The sequence below is a fragment of the Alternaria atra genome, assembly GCF_907166805.1.
Source record: "Alternaria atra isolate CS162 genome assembly, contig: 23, whole genome shotgun sequence".
Taxonomy (NCBI): domain Eukaryota; kingdom Fungi; phylum Ascomycota; class Dothideomycetes; order Pleosporales; family Pleosporaceae; genus Alternaria; species Alternaria atra.
The window spans coordinates 1,916,834-1,936,957 of NW_025091321.1; the positions used below are offsets into that span (position 1 = coordinate 1,916,834).

The window sequence follows — 20,124 nt, forward strand, 5'->3', positions numbered from 1 at the left end:
CGTCTCAATCCTAACTCATGGTGATTCGATGTGAGAGGATATGGCGGGACAAATGTGATGATGTGTATTGACTCGCCAAGTTTGATGTTTCGATGGTCAGTAATTCCGTCCTCTTCCTTCTTTGAACGCCCCAGGATCACGCAACAGCATATCGCGCACATCCTCCATGGTGAAGCCTTTATGTTTCCCAATGCAAGCTTCCATACATCGAAGTATCTTTTTCGGCCATTCCACATACTGAGCCCACTCTCCACTCTCATCATCATCTATGGCTGCTATGATCCTGGAGCACCATTGAGTAGTCGCCCTCGTAGGGGTTGTCACTGCATTCCTGGGCGCTGATAGCGGCGAGAGTACGAAACGTATGGCGCAAAAGTGTGCCATGACGATGTTACTGAGTTGATTTGTGGTATCAAAGATGTGCATGAGCTCGTCATGTGGCCAGGTAGAGAAGATAGTGAGAATGGCCATAACGGCTATAAAAGACTGGAGGGGGTAGGGAGCGCCCGGTGGCGCGGTTGTGAGGTTTTCCCAGTCGACTTCGTCAAACACTACGCCAAGGTCTCCTGGCAAAATTGGGTTGGCGAACGCATATAAATCGGAAGGCGAGTTGGGTCTCGAAGCCATTTGTGGCAGAGTGCTTGCTTTCGTATAACCCAGCATTGCGAATGAACCTGGTAAACCAGATGTGTCGTTTTCTTCAACGTATTCAGGGTTTGAATGAAACGCTTCTTCGGGTTCGAGATCTTCAACGTCTGACTGCAGCAGACACTGAAGCGTTTCAATGAGCTGTCCAACAATAGCCTTCTCAATGGAACGCACACCGGATCCAGTCATCAGGCTAGAGAAGCTCTTTATAGATAGTAGAGCCTCGCATAGAAGTTCCTGGTCCACTACAGGGAAATTCGTAAACGCTGTGTCCATACGTATCATGCCTAAGTTCTTTTGTTCGGAAAAAGGGCCACGGAGGCCTTCGTCCAAGATTAACTGAGAAATGAACGAGCATCCTCGTAGAGACAGAAAATGCTCCAAAAAGCCGTCTTCCATGTAGCTGGACTGAAAGCACAGCAAGTAAGATGTGGCAAGCATGATATGGGATTCCTCGGCAGTCGGAGGCCATCTAGAGAAGGAGTCTTCGAGTCCAACAATTGCTCTTTGGCGGTGTTGCAGTGCAATACTAGTCTTTGGGTTTTCAACTTGAATAGCAAGATGCGATCCAGCCAGAGCGAGCATAGCATTCATGAGATATGGATACTGATTTGTCAGTGATGACGGACATCCTACACGGTAGAAGGGAAGTTCCACTTACTTGATTGGCTTTCATGGGGATATCTTTGACCCAAATTTCATTCCAATCGTGTGGGATGCAAGGGTGTGCCGCGATGAAATAGTGATGGAACAACTGCATATCGTCTGCACTGTAGATAGTAGGTGTGTCAGAAAGTTTAACAACCTGACGTGGACTGGGCGTTTCTGGCTGTATATAGTCACGGCGCGCATGCTTGAATACATCTGGGTATCTACAAACCACTGGAGAAGTTGGTGAGCTGTAGAGTTTTAGTTCATGGCTCTGTACTTACGTCCGCGCTTGTCGCAATTTGTGCATGACGGCCATGTCTCTGGACACTAGCAGAGTTTAGTAATACCATCAGGCATGAGAATAAGGATGCGGTACCTTGATCTTGCGCCGCTTGCATGGAATACAGCCCATACGACTTTTAGTGTGCCCGCGTCGCTGTCGTAATCCTCCGGGTGCCGCCGTGTCGCCGCTAGATATAGTAGTGCTGCTGGATATGAGTATGATTCAACTCCCCGGATCGCACAAAGGGACTACCGTTGGTCAGGCTCGTTTGGGTTATCTGTTTTCGGTCGTATGGCTTGCTTCGAGAGTCCTGCATGCTGTTCGATTTGCGCAACTCCAGGTGCTTTGGGACCGTTGGCCGGAACACTGGATTCGAGGAAGTCTCCTATGCCATCCAGCACTATATAGCCTTCAAACAAATCGTCCATGGCCGAAAACACGTCGAATAACGAGATGGGTATAATACTCCCAAGCACAATTCACCATGTCACCTGTGGTGTTGTTGCATGGATTGCGACAACGCCAAGCTGTCAAGATGTCATCGTGGGAGGCCTTTGCCGCCTGAAAGTCGGGACGTCGGCGTCGGTGGCGCTATATCCGAAGTTTACGACGACGCGAGACGCTAGAGGCTTCATAAGTTCACGGTGCGTATAGGTCTTCTACCTTGGCACATAAAAGGTATATATGTGAAGAGCAGTGAATGGGCAAAAGCGGTTGCTGTCTCGAAGGGGAACTAGTCCTGTATTGGTGTCGAGAGAAGTCAGTGTCGCGTGTGAAGGCCGCGACGCATCCTACAAGTGCAATCTCGGTAAGCATCAATCAAAATTACATTTTGCGGGAACGGGACTTGGGATCAAATCTCAAGATGAGTTTGAGTAGTTGTCTGGGAAAAGTGGTGCTGTTAGTCGGCAAACCTGACTGGGCAGAAAGCGTTCGATGGGTTTCTCCGTCGCCCGCCCAGTCGGGATGTTAGCCGCAAGTGACGTGACGTCTCCCCTTCACAAGCACCGCCATTCTTCTTACCAACACCGTGGCGATCTCGGCGCAGCACACTAGCTGGCACCATTTACACGCAGCCTCGACGGGCTTAGACAGTGATTGCGATTGTTCCCATGTGCTGCCTAATAGTGGAGTGAGGAGCACGCCCCACCAGCCACGCCCAAGCCCAACGGCTGAGCACTCGAGCATCCCCCGAACCACAACCATTCCTAGCTCGAGCCCGCGAAACACGCCGCCATGCCGTCGATTCTCTCCGACGAGGACAAGCAGACGGTGAAGCGCACCGTGCCCAAGTCGGCCAACAAGATCCATACCGTCGCCGTCGCCAAGTTGTACATTGCCTACCCCGACCCGCGCCGATGGACCTACACGGGCTTGCAGGGCGCCGTCGTGCTGGCGAACGACCTGGTCGGCAATACATTCTGGCTCAAGATGGTGGACATATCGGTAGGTGCGAGGGAAGCCATGGCACAGAACCGAAGACTGACGGACGCAGCCCCACGGTCGCGGTGTTATCTGGGACCAGGAGATCTACGACACCTTCTCCTACAACCAGGACCGCGTCTTCTTCCACACCTTTGAGCTTGAGGATTGTCTAGCAGGCCTGTCTTTCGCCGACGAGAAGGAAGCCAAGACGTTCAAGAAGAAGCTCGACGACCGCGAAAAAAACGCCCACAAGAACACAAAGAACAAACCTTTCAGCGCATCCGCAGGGACCAGCGCGCCTGCAGCGAACGGCAAGAGCGGTGGTGGTCATGGCCACGGCCTGCTGGGAGGGCTCTTCGGACACCGCCATTCTTCCCAACCTGGCCCGCCGCCAGCATCCATCATTCCACCCACCAATGTTACATCGCCTGTACAAAGCACCCATTCCAACGCCACAAGTGCTCGCAACTCCGCCATCGACACCACCGATCCATCATGGCAGCCGCTTTTGAAGGAACTGCTGGCCATGGGCATCACCGAGGACCAGATCGAAGAAAACGCCGATTTCATTAAGCTGTACATTGAGCAGAGGAAGACGGAGGAGAAGCTCAAGGATGAAAACAACCAGCGCAAATCCAGAGCGCCTCCCCCTCCCCCACCGAGTGCGCCCCCCATAGCGGCATCTCTCAGCCCTCAGAACACTGGTGGATCCAAGCGAGGACCTCCACCCGCACCTCCGCCAGCGCGAAGAACAAGGACAGACGCAGCCATCAATCGCAACTCTTCGGGAAGCCCTGCGCCGCCATCACCACCGCGGGAAGCTTCACCCCCTCCAGGACCACCCAAGCCTGTTTTCAGAGCGCCTCCGCCTATTGCGGAAGCAGGAAAGTTTGCGAATATGCCTCCTGCACCACCAAGCAGAGCGCGCGCCTCATCCAACGCCGCCAACCCAGGGCCTCCACCGCCGCCGCGCCCACCAAAGACACCCGTACCCGACGAAGAGAGACCAGTGGGAGGCAAGTTTGGCGTGCCACCGCCCTTCACAGGCAACCGCGTACCCTCGGGCCCTCCACCACCACCCCCAAGTCGAGGACCAGTTCCACCACCGCCTCCAGCGAGAGATACCCCATCCGCGCCTCCCCCACTGCCCCCGAAGACATCGGCAGCGCCAATACCACCCCCTATTCACAACATACCACCACCACCTCCGCTGCCTCCGTCTTCGTCTCGACCAGCTCCACCTCCAGGCGCGGCACCAGTTCCACCGCCTCTACCCCCAACAAGCAATGTAGCACCAATACCTCCACCTCCACCGCCTATGCCAAACAGATCGATTCCTCCTCCACCACCGATGCCCAACAGCGGGGCACCGCCGCCCCCACCCCCTATGCCAAACACAGGCGCTCCTCCGCCGCCTCCAATGCCTCCTGGCTCTGTACCTCCTCCGCCGCCGCCCATGCCTTCACGAAGTGCCGTAGCGCCACCTCCGCCTGGACCTCCACCACCACCAGGCGGCGGCGCACCTCTACCCAAACCGGCGGCCGGACGAGATGGCTTATTAGCGGATATCCGTGGAGGAGCGAGACTGAAGAAGGTTTCAGATTCAGAGAAGAAGGACCGCAGTGCAGCGGCAGTTCCTGGTGCGGAACCTGCTGGGGGAGCTTCTGGTGGAGCCAGTGGCGCAGCTACACCTGGAGATGCTGGCTTAGCTGGAGCATTGGCTAGCGCCCTTGCGGCGAGGAAGTCTAAAGTTAGTCACAGTGGTAAGTACAGATACATTTTTGTTGAATTGGCTGTATGCTAATATCTCTACAGATGACGAGTCCGACAAAGAGGACTGGTAAACAAAGAAAGTTCAACCTGCTCAAAACAGCCTCAGCCCGATATACCGAGTCGATTATGGCTATTTTCCGATGCGGATATACCAGCTATACGATGTCAAACCCGCGGAAAGAGTTACTAGAAGACGTATCAGTGGGTTGCACTGTGGCAGGAGTAGCAGAGACAAGCTGATGAAGGGAGGAGCCTCTTGGCTAGTCAGGGGAATCACGATAGTTAATACCAAGAATGATAAAGTATATTCTTCGTCCTCGAAACGGTCGTCTTCATCTTTGGCTGCCATCTTCATATCCTAATAATCTTTCTATCCTCGCACGCCGAACCATCTCCATCTTGACACTTTCGACCTCATACTCACAAGCAACCAGGACCGCAATCTCAAGACGTATGTCTGTCTGCACTCTTCCATCTCCTCCATGCCTAATGTAAAATGCTTCAGGCTTACACATGTACTCTTGACAGGAGCTTGACAGTCCCGCCGCATGACACAGTTTGCTCAGTGTGTTTATGGCATGATAGTCCTCCTTTCTAGGAACTCCAAGAACAAAGTATACATCCGGATGATGACGGCTAGGCAGACCACTGGCTACTACGAGACAAGTTAGGAGGCGCATGGCTAGTCTGGGGGATTCGATAGGGAGAGTTGTAGTACGGCATGTGTTCAGAATTGCGGAGGTGAGGAGAGTAGTGTAAAGGGTATGCTTGTTCTTGTTTAGGGGGTAAGAGCACCAGAGGAGCAGGGAGGTAGATGATGTTTGAGGGAGGTGTGCGACTGTTATATGTGTGTGTAAGGCGTGCACAACTTCTTTGTTGAATGTGCCTGAGAGGTGTGTTGGTAAGCACGGTTCTGTGGTGGTGCTTCGGTACAGTGGGTTATTCACAGCATACTAGTCTAAGCTCTAATGCAGGTTTGAGTTCGCTGAATGGCGGAGCATCTTCGCTCATGCGATGTAGGACTGTGTACTCCATAGTTCGGTGGGGAGGGCAGTGACGCCTGGGAGTTGTGACGTGGGGATCGTGGTGGGTGAATGGTTTTCTTGTGTGGTGATGTTTTGTGCATTTCGAATGAGAGATTTGAGGGCAAGAATAGTGTTCATTGCGGTGTTTTCATTATCTGGTTGCTTTTAACGCGTCTCTTGGAGACTTGATGTCTGCCTGTGTTAAGGTTGTGGTTCTGGGAGGTGCGACTGGTAGCCAAGCACGGACGCGTGTCAATGGCGAGGAAATCAGGCAGCAAGATTTGTTAAAATTGCAGATTACACCCGCGGAATGTGTATTGATTTGACATGTTCTTTTCCTTTTAGAGTTTTTTCTTCTCCTGCAGGCTTACTCCCGAGATACTTGATGTTCACCTAATGTTCCGGCAAACTACCAACATACTCGGACGTGCGAGCTTCACTTTATTTACCCTTAGTCTTTACGCAATCCGCTTCATGACCATGAACATCATCCGCACGGTCAAGAATGCGCAAAGACAGGCGGGAATTAATCGAGAACTGAGAAAGAAATTGAAAAAGATCCCAGAGTCACGACTCAACGGCATTCACGCTCTGCCGGTGGAGCTGTGGAGTCAGATCCTCGAACATGTTCTGGATCCATACTTGCAACACGAAACGCGATGCCATAGCCTACTCAGGATCTTAGAGCTGCGATCTGTGTGTCGTAAGTCACAACTCTGTCGGGCTCCGGAAAGAAAGAGCTGACCTTCTATGTAGATGCCTTTGATGAGGAAATACAGCGGGTGTTGCATCAGCGCCTGACTCTGCGCCAGATGCCATACCATTCCTTCCTGGCATATGACATGCAGAGCGCACCAGGCTTGGATTATTCCCTTCGCGATGCGCTTCTCGCGTCAGCGCTATGTCGCGAAACACAGCGTTGCTCTAGAAACAAGGCAATACATTCCATGGCATATCGTATGAGGAACTGCGTCCTCGTGGCTCAGCACCTATCATCCAACCACAACAGAAAACATGAGCTGTCACTATATAAGACGTTTTGCACCGCCGCATCGACATCGCGCTGTTGCTGGTGGTATATTTTTGTCCTCCAATGTGACAGCAATTCGTTCGTCTATGGCGTCGATGACTATAGTGGCTCCGCAAGAGAATGCGACATTCTCCTGGAAGTCTCTTTGCTAGTCGCCACTGGTCACCAACTCACAGACGTCAAACGATGGATGGTGAGGCTTGGTAGATTAGGAATGTTGGTCGGCTACAGGAAACATGAAGTGCAGCGTCCTAGAATGGTGGCAAGATCACCTTCAACTCAGGTGTGTTCTCTGCCGGGCCGAATTGATGTGTGTTCTATGCCCACACATGTGGACGAAGAAATTGCCTCAATGATTTACCAACCTGCGCCTCATCTTGGAAACGCGCTGGAGCGGGAGTGTGATAAGGAGCTTGAGGATATAAAGAGACAAGTCTTGTACCGTGCCAGAGACGGTCATAATGATGTCCAGTTTTCGGAGGCTCTGCGGCTCTGGGGAAGCTAAGAAGCAGGCATGTTGAAGCGGGCCCCAGCAACTGTAGCCGAGCGTACCTGCCGCGGGATGGTGCGGGGTAGCAGGTTGAGTGCGATGCGGGCAGGCATTCGTGCTCAAGATGGAAGTCGCGACGGCAGCCATGAAATTATAGTGATAGACGTGAAAGATACGTGCAATGATGAAGTGCCATTGTGAGTTCTGCATTGCCGTCGCTGCATGGCATCCTGTGCGGCTGGCGGATATGTACTGCCTCGGTTGACGACGGGCTATCCATCCTCCCGAATTCTGCGAGCCGAGCGATGCTCATCGTTTGCCCAGAACTTCTTCAAAAACCAACAGTTCCCTCAAAAGCGCGAAGTACGACTGTCCCTTTTCTCTACAGCTGCATTGACGTCGTCCGGCACGACAGACGCTAATCAACATGTCGGCCTTCAGTCGCAACCTGTGCAGTACCGCTTCACGAAACCTTCGATCACGGTCCAGCGTCGTAACGAGAGCTATAAGGCCAATTGCCATCCGAACTGCCCCCTCGAACCCAATCACATCGCGAACGGCAGCTGTGTCTTCCTTCTCCACCATGGCGTCCCTCAAGAGCTCCGTGCCGCAGACGCTGAGCAAGCGCGAGTATGACCCTGAGATCAAGGACATGGCAAACTATATCCACAACACCCCTATCGACTCGGAGCTTGCGGTAGGCTCAATTCATCTTTCAGCGAGTATCGCGGCTAATCAAGCTTCAAACAGTACGATACCGCCCGCTGGGTCTTCGTCGACACGCTCGGTTGCGGTCTTGAGGGGCTGCGCTTCGAGCAATGCAGGAAGATCCTAGGCCCCGTTGTGGAAGGCACCACCGTCCCCAATGGCTGCAAGGTACCTGGTACCAACTACCAGATGGACCCCGTAAACGGTGCCTTCAACATTGGTGCCATGATCCGATGGCTCGACTTCAACGACTGCTGGCTAGCTGCCGAGTGGGGCCACCCCTCCGACAACCTGGGGGCGATCCTCGCAACTGCCGACTGGATTACACGAACAAACAAGGCTGGAGGCAATCTCGGCAATGGCAAGATCTTCAAGGTCAGAGATGTGCTTGAGGCAATGATCAGGGCCCACGAGATTCAGGGCTGCATGGCTCTGGAGAACTCCTTCAACAAGGTCGGCCTGGACCATGTCATTCTGGTCAAGCTGGCTTCCACGGCTGTCGTATCCAAGATGATGGGCCTCAGTGAGGCTCAGACACGTGACGCTATCTCGCAAGCCTTCGTTGATGGCCAATCAATGCGTACCTACAGGCATTCGCCCAACACCATGTCGCGCAAGTCCTGGGCTGCTGGTGATGCTTGCCAGACGGCCGTCAACCTCGTGTTGAAGGTCATGAAGGGCGAGCAGGGTCTTCCCACTGTTCTTTCAGCTCCCACCTGGGGCTTCTACGACGTCAACTTTGGCGGCAAGCCTTTCCAGTTCCAGAGAGGATATGGCAGCTATGTCATGGAGAACGTACTCTTCAAGGTTTCTTATCCCGGTAATTATACTCCTTTTAGGGCAATGCTATTCTTCAACCATGTATACTAATCGGGTCCAGCTGAGTTCCACTCCCAGACCGCTGTCGAAGCTGCGCAACGCCTCAACAAGAAGTTGGCGGCAATGGGCAAGAGCGCCAAAGACATCGAGGGTGTCGTGAACCGAACACACGAGGCCTGCATTCGTATCATCGATAAGCAGTTCAAGCCTATGGAGAACTTCGCTGACCGCGATCACTGCGTTCAAGTAAGTCTTACCCACCGTAGTTGCCTGCTCGCGCTGACATCATGGTAGTACATGGTCTCCACCATGTTTGTCTTCAACCGTCTTGAAGCCACCGACTACCCAGATGATAGCGAAGCTGCTACGTCGGAACTTGTCGAGTCTCTCCGACAGCGCATTAGCTGTGTAGAGGACCCGCAATTCACCAAGGACTACCACGACCCTGAGAAGCGCACCATTTCCAACGCGCTCACAGTAACGCTCAAGGATGGAACCGTGCTGGAAGAAGAGGTTGTTGAGGCTCCTCTGGGCCACCGGTTGCGACGTGAAGAAGCAAAGCCTGAGATCCTCGCCAAGTACAAGAGGCATCTCGGCCCGCACTACCCGTCGCAACATGTTGACAAGCTTGTCGCATTGGCGCAAGACAGCAAGTCACTCGATAACATGGACATCGACGAATACGTCGATCTGTATGTGAAGAACTAGAAATTGAGCCTAGGTAGATTGAGTGACTTCGCGATGGACGCCTCGGCACGTCTGACGTTATCGCGTCCTCGCTAATGCAACTAGACGCTGTCGAATCATATTGCGCTTCCACATTATTACTTCTTTTTATATCCCTGTCTTTTTCCTCAAAAATCACTTCCAAGCGTCACACCAAACACCGCATTGACCTCGTAGTATATTCTTGCAATATCCCGACCAAGTCGCGTGATCCTAGCCTGCCGACATATCTGTACGACCGTAATATCAGATGCGTTATGACGACGTCGTTCCGGCCGAGAGGTGTTCCAGATCGATATCGAGGCTGTGGGGATGTCTCGCTGACCCAATGTTGGGCAAAAACTACCGACATAGGCCGTCCCAGGTTTTCCTGCTCTCCCCACGGGGAATCCTTTACGAGCTGAGCACGGAGCGGATGTGCCGACTGCCAGTTGGTTCAACTTGGAAGCTGTCTGGACGGGACCGACGGAAGCTGGTATGGGACAATGAGCCATCATCAGGCTCCGACGGTGTCGATGCTTACGGACATTGGTACCGTATACTCCAGAGATGAATTGTGGGATGGTGTCGTCGCAGGAATTGATGATACAGATGACACGACAGTGCGCCTCGTGGCCGTGTCCTTAATAAGTACTTCTTGAGGGCTCCCAGTCTAGCCTGTGCTCATTACCAATCCTTCTTCACTGGAACCCTCGTGCTTTGTTGACCGAACCTCAACCGGAGTCACCACTCCTCTACCCCTGCCTCCTGTCTTTCGCGCCTATATCTCTGGACCCTGGTGAAGTTATCCCTTGCCACCAACGACATGTCAGCCACATCAAGAACCCAACTTACTGGCGACCGCAGCGTTGATTCGCTCGACGATGCAGAAAAGGGCATGTACGATAGTACGTTGGAGTTGACGGCACCCGGCTTCGTGTACATGGAGCAAAAAAGGCCGATACACATTGTCACATCGTTACTACCCGCATCTCCCGTTCACCAAGGCATAACACCATGTACGAGTGTCCCGGAACTCTCACTCTCTCTGCCATCAGGACGCAAACCTACCGATGCTGCCGAATTAGACACCACTGTCAAAAAACCAGCTGGAGAGAAGCCTCAAAAGCCAAAGATCAGCCGATGGATCCTATTTGATCTTTGGTTCAACACGTACAGGAAGTTTTTTACATTCGTTACTTTACTCAACCTCACGGGAATCATCCTATCCGCATGCGGTCGCTTCACATACGCCGAGGAACACCTTGGCGCTTTGGTACTGGGCAACCTCCTCTGCGCAATTCTGATGAGAAATGAATTATGGATGCGTTTCTTATATTTGGTCGCCATATATGGACTGAGTGTATGTGTTTGTTCGTTGATCATTACTAAACCTGCTGACCAGTCATGACAGTGGGCACCTATATGCGTGAAGCTCGCGGCGACGTCTGTTCTACAACATGTTGGAGGCATACATTCTGGATGCGCATTATCCGGTGCTGCGTAGGTCAACCTTCCTGGACAGAATTGAGACAGCACTGACGCAAATATTAGCTGGCTCGTCTACAAGTGTGTCGACATCATTCGATACCGCGCCGTACAACATCCTGCCGTAATTGCGAGCGGCATCATCACCAACTTTTTCATCATCATCTCGGTGTTGAGTGCCTTTCCTTGGGTTCGCAAGTTAGTAGTCCCGATCGATATTTAGCTTTGTAGTACCATACTTACGCCCTGGTCAGCACCTATCATAACGTATTTGAGAAGCACCACCGATTCGTTGGGTGGCTAGGCCTCGCAGTATGTAACCCCCTTTCCGGTAATTTATCGGAACTCTTACTGATATCTCCTAGATGACGTGGGTGTTCGTTATCATGGGCAACACCTACGACATCAAACGCGGCGAGTGGAGGACCACAGCCCACAGCCTACTCAGTGCACAAGAGCTCTGGTTCGCTGTCTTCATGACAATTTTGTAAGGAGTCTCACATCTCAGTTAGCTTCTCCTGCTGACCAATCCTAGTGTCCTCATCCCATGGGTCACTCTCAGAGAGGTACCCGTCGAAGTTGAGATTCCCTCACCTAAGGTCGCCGTCCTGAAATTTGAGCGAGGTATGCAGCAAGGCCTCCTAGGACGAATCAGCCGCACATCCATCATGGAGTACCACGCTTTTGGGATCATCAGCGAAGGACGAAACGCTACTCATCACTACATGATCTGTGGTGTTCAAGGAGATTTCACCAAAAATCTAGTCGCCAACCCACCGAAGACTGTATGGACGCGAGAGCTCAAGTTCGGTATGGCTTTCCCATGACTCTTATCATAGCTACTTGTACTAACATAACCGCAGCTGGCGTTGGCCATGCCTCCGCAATGTTCAAGCGCGGCATCCGCATATGCACCGGTACCGGTATCGGCGCCGCACTCTCGACTTGCATTCAATCACCAAACTGGTTTCTCATCTGGATCGGTTCCGACCAAGAACGCACTTTTGGTCCCACAGTCACAGGTCTTATCCACAAGCACATCGAGCCCGAGCGCATGATTTTATGGGACAGCAAGAAGAGAGGTGGACGCCCAGATACAATGGAGTTGCTAAGGGATACGTGGAAGAGATTTGATGCAGAAGTCATCTTCATCACGAGTAACAGTCAGGGTAATGATGAGATGATGCAAGGGTGTGCCAAAGAAGGTATGCACGCTTTTGGTACGCTTTGGGACTTTTAGAAAACGTGTGATAAGAGAGGTAGACGAGCCGGATGGGTATCCCGGTACGAGTTATGAGATCTTTGGGAAGCATAGCGTTATCACGCATTTACATATGGAGTTTTAGATGGCACTTGTTCTTGCTATAGAAGTGTTTGGGCAGAAGAAGGGGCGTTTTTCCTTTGTACTCGTGTGCATAATAGCAAAACATTAGGCATAATTACACCAACTTGAACATCAGACTTGCAAGCAACGGCCTCTCAGAACTGTGGACATTGTTCAAAGATGGAGGCAACAAAGCGCAATCTCATACTTCGCTCGGCAGTTTTGATATACTGACACCGGTCATCTACCAGAACCAGAAGGCTGGACAACGACCCCGGCCCCAGATTCAAGGTCTCACCAACATCCCACATCCACCATCCACCATCCACGTGCTATCTACCACATACTACCTACTCAATACTCTTGGCCCCACATGGCAAATTCCCACAGTACTCGGCCTCACACATAGTTCATCTCGCCGTCCCACCGATCGCCAAGTCAAGTTTTCCTCACGTGCAATAACAACCGGCTGATATAGGTACCTCATCCGCGAAAACGGCGCTATTGGGCTAATCCATAATCTAAATAGATTGAGTGGCTGTAATTGGTGAAGATAGCGGGCTGCATGGAAGAGCAGTAGAATGCGCATAGCACAAACGATGCGCTTTCTATCGGCGATGGTGAGAGACAGGTGGAGGTACAAGTGTCATGTACCTGAGGGGGTTGTGGCGTATCGCATCGTGGGGTTGGGCTGCGACGGTCTTCGTTGGTGGAGAGGTTTAATCGGAGCGGGATTCCGTTAGTGGGGTGTAGTGCGGGTGTCAAGTCACGACGTCATGACTTGGGTTGTGGTGCATTGGAAAGAAGGTGTAAGTTTGTCGGTCGCTGTTTCAGTGATGGCTAGCTCAGGAGGTAAACATATACTCTCGATCCTCCTCGCTGCTCATCCAATCTTCAGGGTAGTCCAGTGTAGGCAGGTTCGCGCGTACCATTCGAGTCCCACGGTATTCAAAACGATGAGCCATGTCGACTGCCTTTGGTCCGTATTTCCCAAGGTTTGAAAGCAGGCTATTCATTTGCATATCTACCGGTATATCATAATCATCGAATCATACGCGCAGTGAAGTAAGTACTGCAAATGATGGTAGTAAGAACTGTCGTTACAGGGAGACCATGCACTGGATGTACCTAAACTTTCGGTTTCAGCGCCTATGAAATAGTCGAAGTCGACTCCGTGTTCGATTTATGTATTTTTGACGTCTCCCAATTGCTATAAAGATAGTAACCTTTCAGCATACGGTCGCTTTGCTGGTTATCTACTGTACCATTGATATATTTGCCCACGTTTTGATCGATTCAGGTTGAGAACATCTTCGCTATTTCTTCAAGATTTGCCAAAGCACAGCAAGGAATCTGGTATTTCTTCACCAACCTATCCTTATAGTAAGAATCCTCGAGCATGTCACCATCTTGCGGAATAAGTTCCCTAACTCTAACCTGATAGGGAGCATCAAGGAAGATCTGAGAGATCGTAATGGTCTTGATATCATCAGAAGCCCAGTGGTCGATGTCTACAAGGTCCATCGTCTTCCATCTCTTAGTCCACATGTAGAAAGGGTGTTCTTGTTCTCGGTAGAGCAAAGCACCGGGGATCATATTACGGAGGCATATCAGACTGTTCTCGAATGGGCCAGTATATGCCTTGCAGCGAAGACAGTCACCAAGCGGATCATGAGGATCTGGCTTGCACTATCTATAGTCAGCATAGTTTCAAGTACGATCTGAATGCCGTACCCGTGCCTTCCACATTCGGCATCTGAAACAACCTCCTATCTTACGAGTAAAAGTGGTTTCGTCACGCTCCGCAGTGGTTTCGAAGGGCCCTCGACTAGGTCGATCATTCAAGTCGGCATTGCCACGCTTATGAGCCGATTTCTTCGTTGTACTCTTACGAGGTTTGCAAGGCCGCTGTTCAGCATCAGCTCCTCGTTCAAGGAACGATACGTCGCAGTGTACTTACCCATTGAGACAAGCCCCAAGAATTACTACAAGGCCCGCCATTGACGTTCGCTACCTCGTGATACAATTGGAGCTGCTCTGGTGTCACAGAGTCGACTGACGTTGTTCCGCGGGTGTCGAAGCTTGTCGATCGAGATGGAGAGGTGGATACAGAATCGTGTTGTGGGGTGATGATGACTAAGGATGATGAGGATGAGTTTCCAGGAGGTGTTATTACAGGTTCTTCGTGACTAAGTGGAGTCGTCACGTTCTTTGACTGCGACACGAATGCCGTATCGTCAGTAGTATGCAGACACCCGCTATGCAGTTCATGCGTTTTGTGGAAGATATCGAATGATATTTGCTGGAACATAGTTGGCTGTAATAGTTGCGGCGAGAAGGCGATGTACGGGTTCGTATCGAATATGGCAGCGCGTTGTGGCACAGTATTGAGGATCTCGGAAATACTACAACCGTCATCGTAGGCGTTGTGAAGAGCGAACGCCGTGGTTGTATCTGATGTTGGCGTGTCCTCGTATAGCTGCGATTCCAGTGGTTTCTCATGAACTGGTGCCGGTTGAGGATGGATAGGGTTCGCCGTGATGGTTCTGCGGTTCCGGGTGGGGAAGCTTCCGCTCGAAGAGGTATGCGCCTTCTCGCCAGCTTGTCATCTTCATCGAGCTTATCATGGAGATCAGTCACGTTCTCATTGACGCCATCTGGGGGCCCCACTTCGTATTCAAATACGCTACCCTCCATGCCAGCTTATGTACGTCAGCATCAAACCCGTAGAATCTGCCTTAGAAAACGTCAAGGTTGAACCCAAAGAACAGGATCGAATCATTAAGCGAAAGGAAGACGTGGTGCGTAGATGGCGCTACAATTTGTGGGACTACCATTTTTGTAGTACCAACTTGTCTGCTTCCCAATGTTGTTCCGCTACGAGTGGATCTGTACGTCCCCAACCAAAACACATACCCAGACGGTCCGCGGCAGGCTTTACACGCTAGTCTATCAGCACCTCGAAGAGACTTAAGCATATTTTCAAGACTGGGTATATCGAGGCACATTTGTGCTGCACTAGAAAACCATGGCAGCACGCACCTAGAATTCTATGAAGGTACACGAGATTACCATTTCGATCGAAGATTCTCTTCAATTGTATTGAAGCCGATGTGAACAACATAGGACTCCGCATTTTTCCGTCATAGGAAGTAGAATGGCCATCTACATCCATGCTAGCATTGCGGAAACTTTAGGAAAGGGATATTCCAACGGAAACATGGCCAGTGACTGTTCCCATCAAGTGTCTTCAACTTGTGAAGCAGATTCACGACTCTGTAAGCATAGTCAGCCTAAAGTTCGTACTAAGGGAGCTCCATGCATTCAAATCTACGGTCGACAATCTTGAATACCTTTACCACGAGCTAAAGTTTCTTTTAAGTATCCCACCACATCCAAACGTCATGTCACATCCTTTATATGTGGCCACAAAACGCAGAACTTTTAGCGGGAAACATGGAGTCATTGGGTTTCTACTCCCTTATTATCCTCTAGGGTCTATCCGCGACCTAGTCCCAATCGGATCTCGAAAGAACGCCATGTCCTTCGAAGAAAAGACTAATTAGTGTTTGCAAGTCACGTCTGTCTTGCTAAATGTACCGGAATACGGACGTAGATTCTATTCTGATCTTAGTCCTAACAATGTCTTACTAGTGAGCGATAGCGCCACGGAAGGACAATTGTCCAAGCGCGTAGTTCTCTGCGACTTTGAGCAGCGCGGTAATTGGCACAAGTAGTGTGCCCCTGAGGTCTTGTATAGACAATACGCTGTCAATATTCAGCTAGCCTCTCGCAAAACCGAGATACCACATCAATAGCAGGGGCTGGTTCATGCATATCGCTTAGATCCCAATGTCGAGTTTCCCACTTTTCGTAGCACTCCGACGGTTGCACAGAAACTTATCAGGCAATGCACAGTAGATGCGCCAGAGTGGCCGGAGAATGTCTAGGCTCTATTGCCAGTACGTGCAAAACGCGTTGTGCGCATCGAAGACAAACTTCACGGCGCAAAGTATCAAAACTCGGATAGTAAGACTGATATACAGGGCGATGTCCTACAGACTGGCCTCATATGGTGGACGACTGAGCTAAAGAGAGCAGAGAGCTTTTTACAGACTGAAGCATGGAGAAACCAGGATTTTGGCCGTGAAAGGCCCACCCTACACATAGTGCTGTCGTCTCTCAAGGGCCTCAGTATGCTATAATGATCATTTACTACATTAAATCTTTCACCAGCACGTAAGATAGATAGTACAAAACCCATACACACAGTCAATGGTTAGTCTCTGCAGATTTGTACTTCTGCAAAGCATCCACGATGACTTGGGCCAGTGAAAGCAGCCTTTTCTCATCGTATTGTTTGCCTATAATTTGAATACTGCAGGGGTGCCATCGTAGGTATCAGCATTGTCTGATCGTTGCTCAGCAGGTGTGATTGAAATGCTACGGCTTGTCTTACAAGCGTTCATATTGATCCTGTCCTTTTCAGTGAGGGGCTCATGGTTTTTGGGTTCGACATCGATACTTCTGCTTGCAGTTGTCACTTGTATGACCACCGAACAATAATCCAGAACATTCACAAAGCTGGAGTACGCTGTAGATCTGAAGGTAAGCAGATGTTTATTAAATCAGGCATTGTTCTTCTTACCGGAACGGTAGAAGTTCCTGGGGATGAAGGCGGCTGTAGCAGCTATAGGAACGACGAATGCTTCAACCGGACGTCCATCGGAAGTTGCGTTCGATGTCGATTCCCAATATGCCTGGTATCTGGTACGATAGTCCTGCATATGCAGCACGCGATCCTCCCAGTCTATTAAATTCATGGGTGGTTGTAGTTTTCCGCCAGGGAATACATTGCCTAAGAGTTGAGGTACGATAGCTTCTCCGGAGAGTTGTATGTTCCTCCATGCATCAGGAATTCCATCACCGCGCGCAATCGGCCCATGCAACTTGATGGTCTCGGCGTGAGATGGTGGATCCCAAGCCGATGTTCCATATCCTGCCTTCAATATGGCTTTTTCAACGATATCCATAGCTCGAGCGATAGGTGGATGGGGTCTGACGATCCCGTCATCTTTCATGATTTCAAATACGGGAAGCGGGTCGTTTTCGGGATTGTACTCACGATATTCTCGATATTCGATGGGCAGTACAAAAGGGTCGCGCTTCCATGGCTCTGTCGATTGCAGCGACTTGAACATCAACTTCAGAGACGCAACGGAGGGACCAAGTATACCGATGGCGCCAGGTATCACCATATTCGCCTTGCCAGAAGCGGGAGCGTCTTTGAGAGATAGACGCCCTGATGACGGCTTGTGACTGTAAAACTCCGTTGAACGCTGCCGGCATCCCGACGGAGCCCACTTTGTAGTCACAAGCGATGACTTGGTACGCTGTTAGGTCAAAATTCCACGGAGACGCCACTTACTCACCTTGCCAATGACGACTGCACCTAAGCTGACTAATTCCTCGATCAGCTCGCTTTGGAAGACGCGCTCTTTGCCAGTACCTCTCTGACCCTCGAAGGTACCCACTCACCCAACGTAGGCAAAACATGTTTCCATTCCCTTAACATCAAAGTGGTCTTTGAGGGTAATAGGTAGACCATGCAGAGGGCCGACAGGCCTACCATGTTTCTGGTAATAACTATCAAGCTCTCGAGCTCGTTCAAGAACTACACTAAAGCCCACCTCAAGGAGGTTGAGGCTCTATTTATTGTTAGAACAGCCAAAACTGCCCAATTCGAACGTACCATTTGATGTCCATAAGCGGCTCTCTTGGAAAATGCTTCAACGACATCGTATGCAGACATCGATCCATTTCCTGTACTTTCGACGATTTCTACCGGGTCCATACGAGTTATGCTGAGTGTTTTCTCATCCAAAAGACTTTCAATAAAGGACCCGGCTATGACTTTACGCGTTTTTGCCTCCATAATCGTGTCCTCAGACAGTCGTCATTCTTTTGGTATCTTATCTAACTCCCCTGGCTTCTTAGCTAAAGCTGTCTCTTGCCATGGTTGCATCCTGCCTGGACGCCAGAATGAATGACTGGTGCGTGGATCTAGACCGTACCAGAGCACACAGATTGTAAGTATCAACACTGCTGCGATAGTGCATCGGCGCCCACGGGCGCATATCGTCCTTCTTATAGAAGTTCTGCATGGATGGTGAGCTGCAACCAAAATAGTGAGGAAAGCAAACAATAGGAAACACCTGCAGCGTATGGGTTTAGTCTTTACACTCTTTTACATTTAGTTATCGGTCGTGAATCCCGATGCAATGCGTTCACTCAACAGGCAGCACACATAGGCATGAGCATCGGTTCATCTCTCCAAGGATGACAGGCGACCAATAAGATTGTGTTCTTGAGAGTCTCAGCGTTTCCAGATATGCGGTCTCAACCCGCGTAACACAACCAATCAGCGATTCACCTTATGTGTCCACGCCGATTTGCTTTTCCGCGTTCGGACATTTGCAACGCTGGCTTAAATTTATACGTACCTGCGCCAACAACAATGACATCGAAGTGAGTCATGTATTATTCCAGAGTCGAAGAGATCTCAGCGTTCTGCGAACGTTAGATAGAAAGATGTAAGCTTGCTTGCATTTACGCCCTGCTCGCTCTTAGCGCATATCGTTGTCAGACGGCTATTTTTAATTGTTCACATTGTAGCGCAACTGCTAAGGGCCATTATGTCCCCTTACTGGCTCTTTTTATCTGGCCCTGCAGTCCCTCTTAGCTTGTTTAGATGGAATGTTGATGTGAAGTAATAGTCAAGCACCGCAGACGGTAAATACGTCCACGCGAACCACACAATCCAGCTCATCTTTCCCTCCCAAATCCATCTTGTCTTTGAGAATATGCCATCGCCAGCGAGCACCTGCCTCACGCAACTGCTTGCGTACTGCTTCGTGTCCATGCCCAGCTCTTGACTGTGTACCAATCTTCGCTCGTACTCGACAGCAAGCGGTTGCATGTATGAACCCGGTGGCAAAGTTCGGTGCGTTCGTGCAATGTTCGATTTGACGCCGCCAGTCACGATGTTGATGACGCGTACACCGAGAGGAGCGAGTTCGACACGTAGTGTATCCGAGTAGGCGTGGAGTGCGGCTTTGGAAGCGTTGTATGGCGCTCCCCAAACGTAAGGCATGATGCCGGCTAACGACCCTGTCTGAACAACAGTGCCCTTTGCTTCGACCACAAGTGGAGCAAAGGTCCTGCACATCTCCATAACAGAGAATACGTTCACTTGGAAGAGTTCCTGGAGCTCATCCTCGTCGTAGTCCAGCGCTGGAATAACGTAATTGCGTCCGGCATTGTTGTATAATACATCAAGTTTGCCTCCGGTGATGTCGCTGACGCGCTTGTGTAGTTCACGTATCGATTCCTTGTGTGGGAGTTCGAGGGGCAGATAGTTGATGTTTGGGTGCGGAGACGTGTATTTGGACGGATCGCGGACGGTCCCCAGAACTTGGAAGCCTAGATATCAATCAGCAACCGAAGAGAGCAGAAATGAGTACTATCCCCACCTCTTTCAGCGAACTCTAACGCGAGAAAGTGTCCAATGCCGCCAGGTGTGCATCTGTTCGCGTCGGTTAGAGCTAAGACGATCCTAAGCCTCCTACCGCCACGACAGGCAGCATTACTCACCCTGTAATCAACGCAAACTGCGTCCGCTTTCCTTCAGCCATTGCAAGTGTGCAGATGGTATAAGCGAGTCGATCGTTGCAGGTTTCACGAGCCCACGATGCG

The 20,124-nt window shown here is 50.8% G+C and overlaps 6 protein-coding genes across 6 annotated transcripts; 3 read left to right on the plus strand and 3 right to left on the minus strand.

The window, feature by feature from the left end:
• Window positions 1–96: 96 nt before the first annotated feature.
• Window positions 97–2,010, minus strand: ALTATR162_LOCUS4234 (uncharacterized protein; the record flags this gene model as incomplete). The annotated part of the gene is made up of 5 exons (XM_043311844.1): window positions 97–1,254; window positions 1,310–1,530; window positions 1,581–1,626; window positions 1,676–1,784; window positions 1,835–2,010. 5 exons carry the CDS (start codon window positions 2,008–2,010, stop codon window positions 97–99), a joined length of 1,710 nt encoding a protein of 569 aa, XP_043167779.1.
• Window positions 2,011–2,818: 808 nt separating this feature from the next.
• Window positions 2,819–5,044, plus strand: ALTATR162_LOCUS4235 (uncharacterized protein; the record flags this gene model as incomplete). The annotated part of the gene is made up of 4 exons (XM_043311845.1): window positions 2,819–3,028; window positions 3,078–4,757; window positions 4,823–4,981; window positions 5,030–5,044. 4 exons carry the CDS (start codon window positions 2,819–2,821, stop codon window positions 5,042–5,044), a joined length of 2,064 nt encoding a protein of 687 aa, XP_043167780.1.
• A 1,241-nt stretch (window positions 5,045–6,285) lies between these two features.
• Window positions 6,286–9,560, plus strand: ALTATR162_LOCUS4236 (uncharacterized protein; the record flags this gene model as incomplete). Its single annotated transcript, XM_043311846.1, has 6 exons — window positions 6,286–6,508; window positions 6,562–6,697; window positions 7,815–8,022; window positions 8,076–8,853; window positions 8,914–9,098; window positions 9,147–9,560. 6 exons carry the CDS (start codon window positions 6,286–6,288, stop codon window positions 9,558–9,560), a joined length of 1,944 nt encoding a protein of 647 aa, XP_043167781.1.
• An 823-nt stretch (window positions 9,561–10,383) lies between these two features.
• Window positions 10,384–12,285, plus strand: ALTATR162_LOCUS4237 (uncharacterized protein; the record flags this gene model as incomplete). Its single annotated transcript, XM_043311847.1, has 7 exons — window positions 10,384–10,920; window positions 10,972–11,060; window positions 11,112–11,243; window positions 11,300–11,357; window positions 11,411–11,532; window positions 11,581–11,855; window positions 11,909–12,285. The coding sequence occupies 7 exons, from the start codon at window positions 10,384–10,386 to the stop codon at window positions 12,283–12,285; spliced, it is 1,590 nt and encodes a 529-aa protein (XP_043167782.1).
• A 4,712-nt stretch (window positions 12,286–16,997) lies between these two features.
• Window positions 16,998–18,304, minus strand: ALTATR162_LOCUS4238 (uncharacterized protein; the record flags this gene model as incomplete). The annotated part of the gene is made up of 4 exons (XM_043311848.1): window positions 16,998–17,753; window positions 17,802–17,882; window positions 17,943–18,077; window positions 18,122–18,304. The coding sequence occupies 4 exons, from the start codon at window positions 18,302–18,304 to the stop codon at window positions 16,998–17,000; spliced, it is 1,155 nt and encodes a 384-aa protein (XP_043167783.1).
• A 768-nt stretch (window positions 18,305–19,072) lies between these two features.
• ALTATR162_LOCUS4239 (uncharacterized protein) lies at window positions 19,073–20,063 on the minus strand (the record flags this gene model as incomplete). The annotated part of the gene is made up of 3 exons (XM_043311849.1): window positions 19,073–19,759; window positions 19,916–19,973; window positions 20,023–20,063. 3 exons carry the CDS (start codon window positions 20,061–20,063, stop codon window positions 19,073–19,075), a joined length of 786 nt encoding a protein of 261 aa, XP_043167784.1.
• Between the last annotated feature and the right edge of the window lie 61 nt (window positions 20,064–20,124).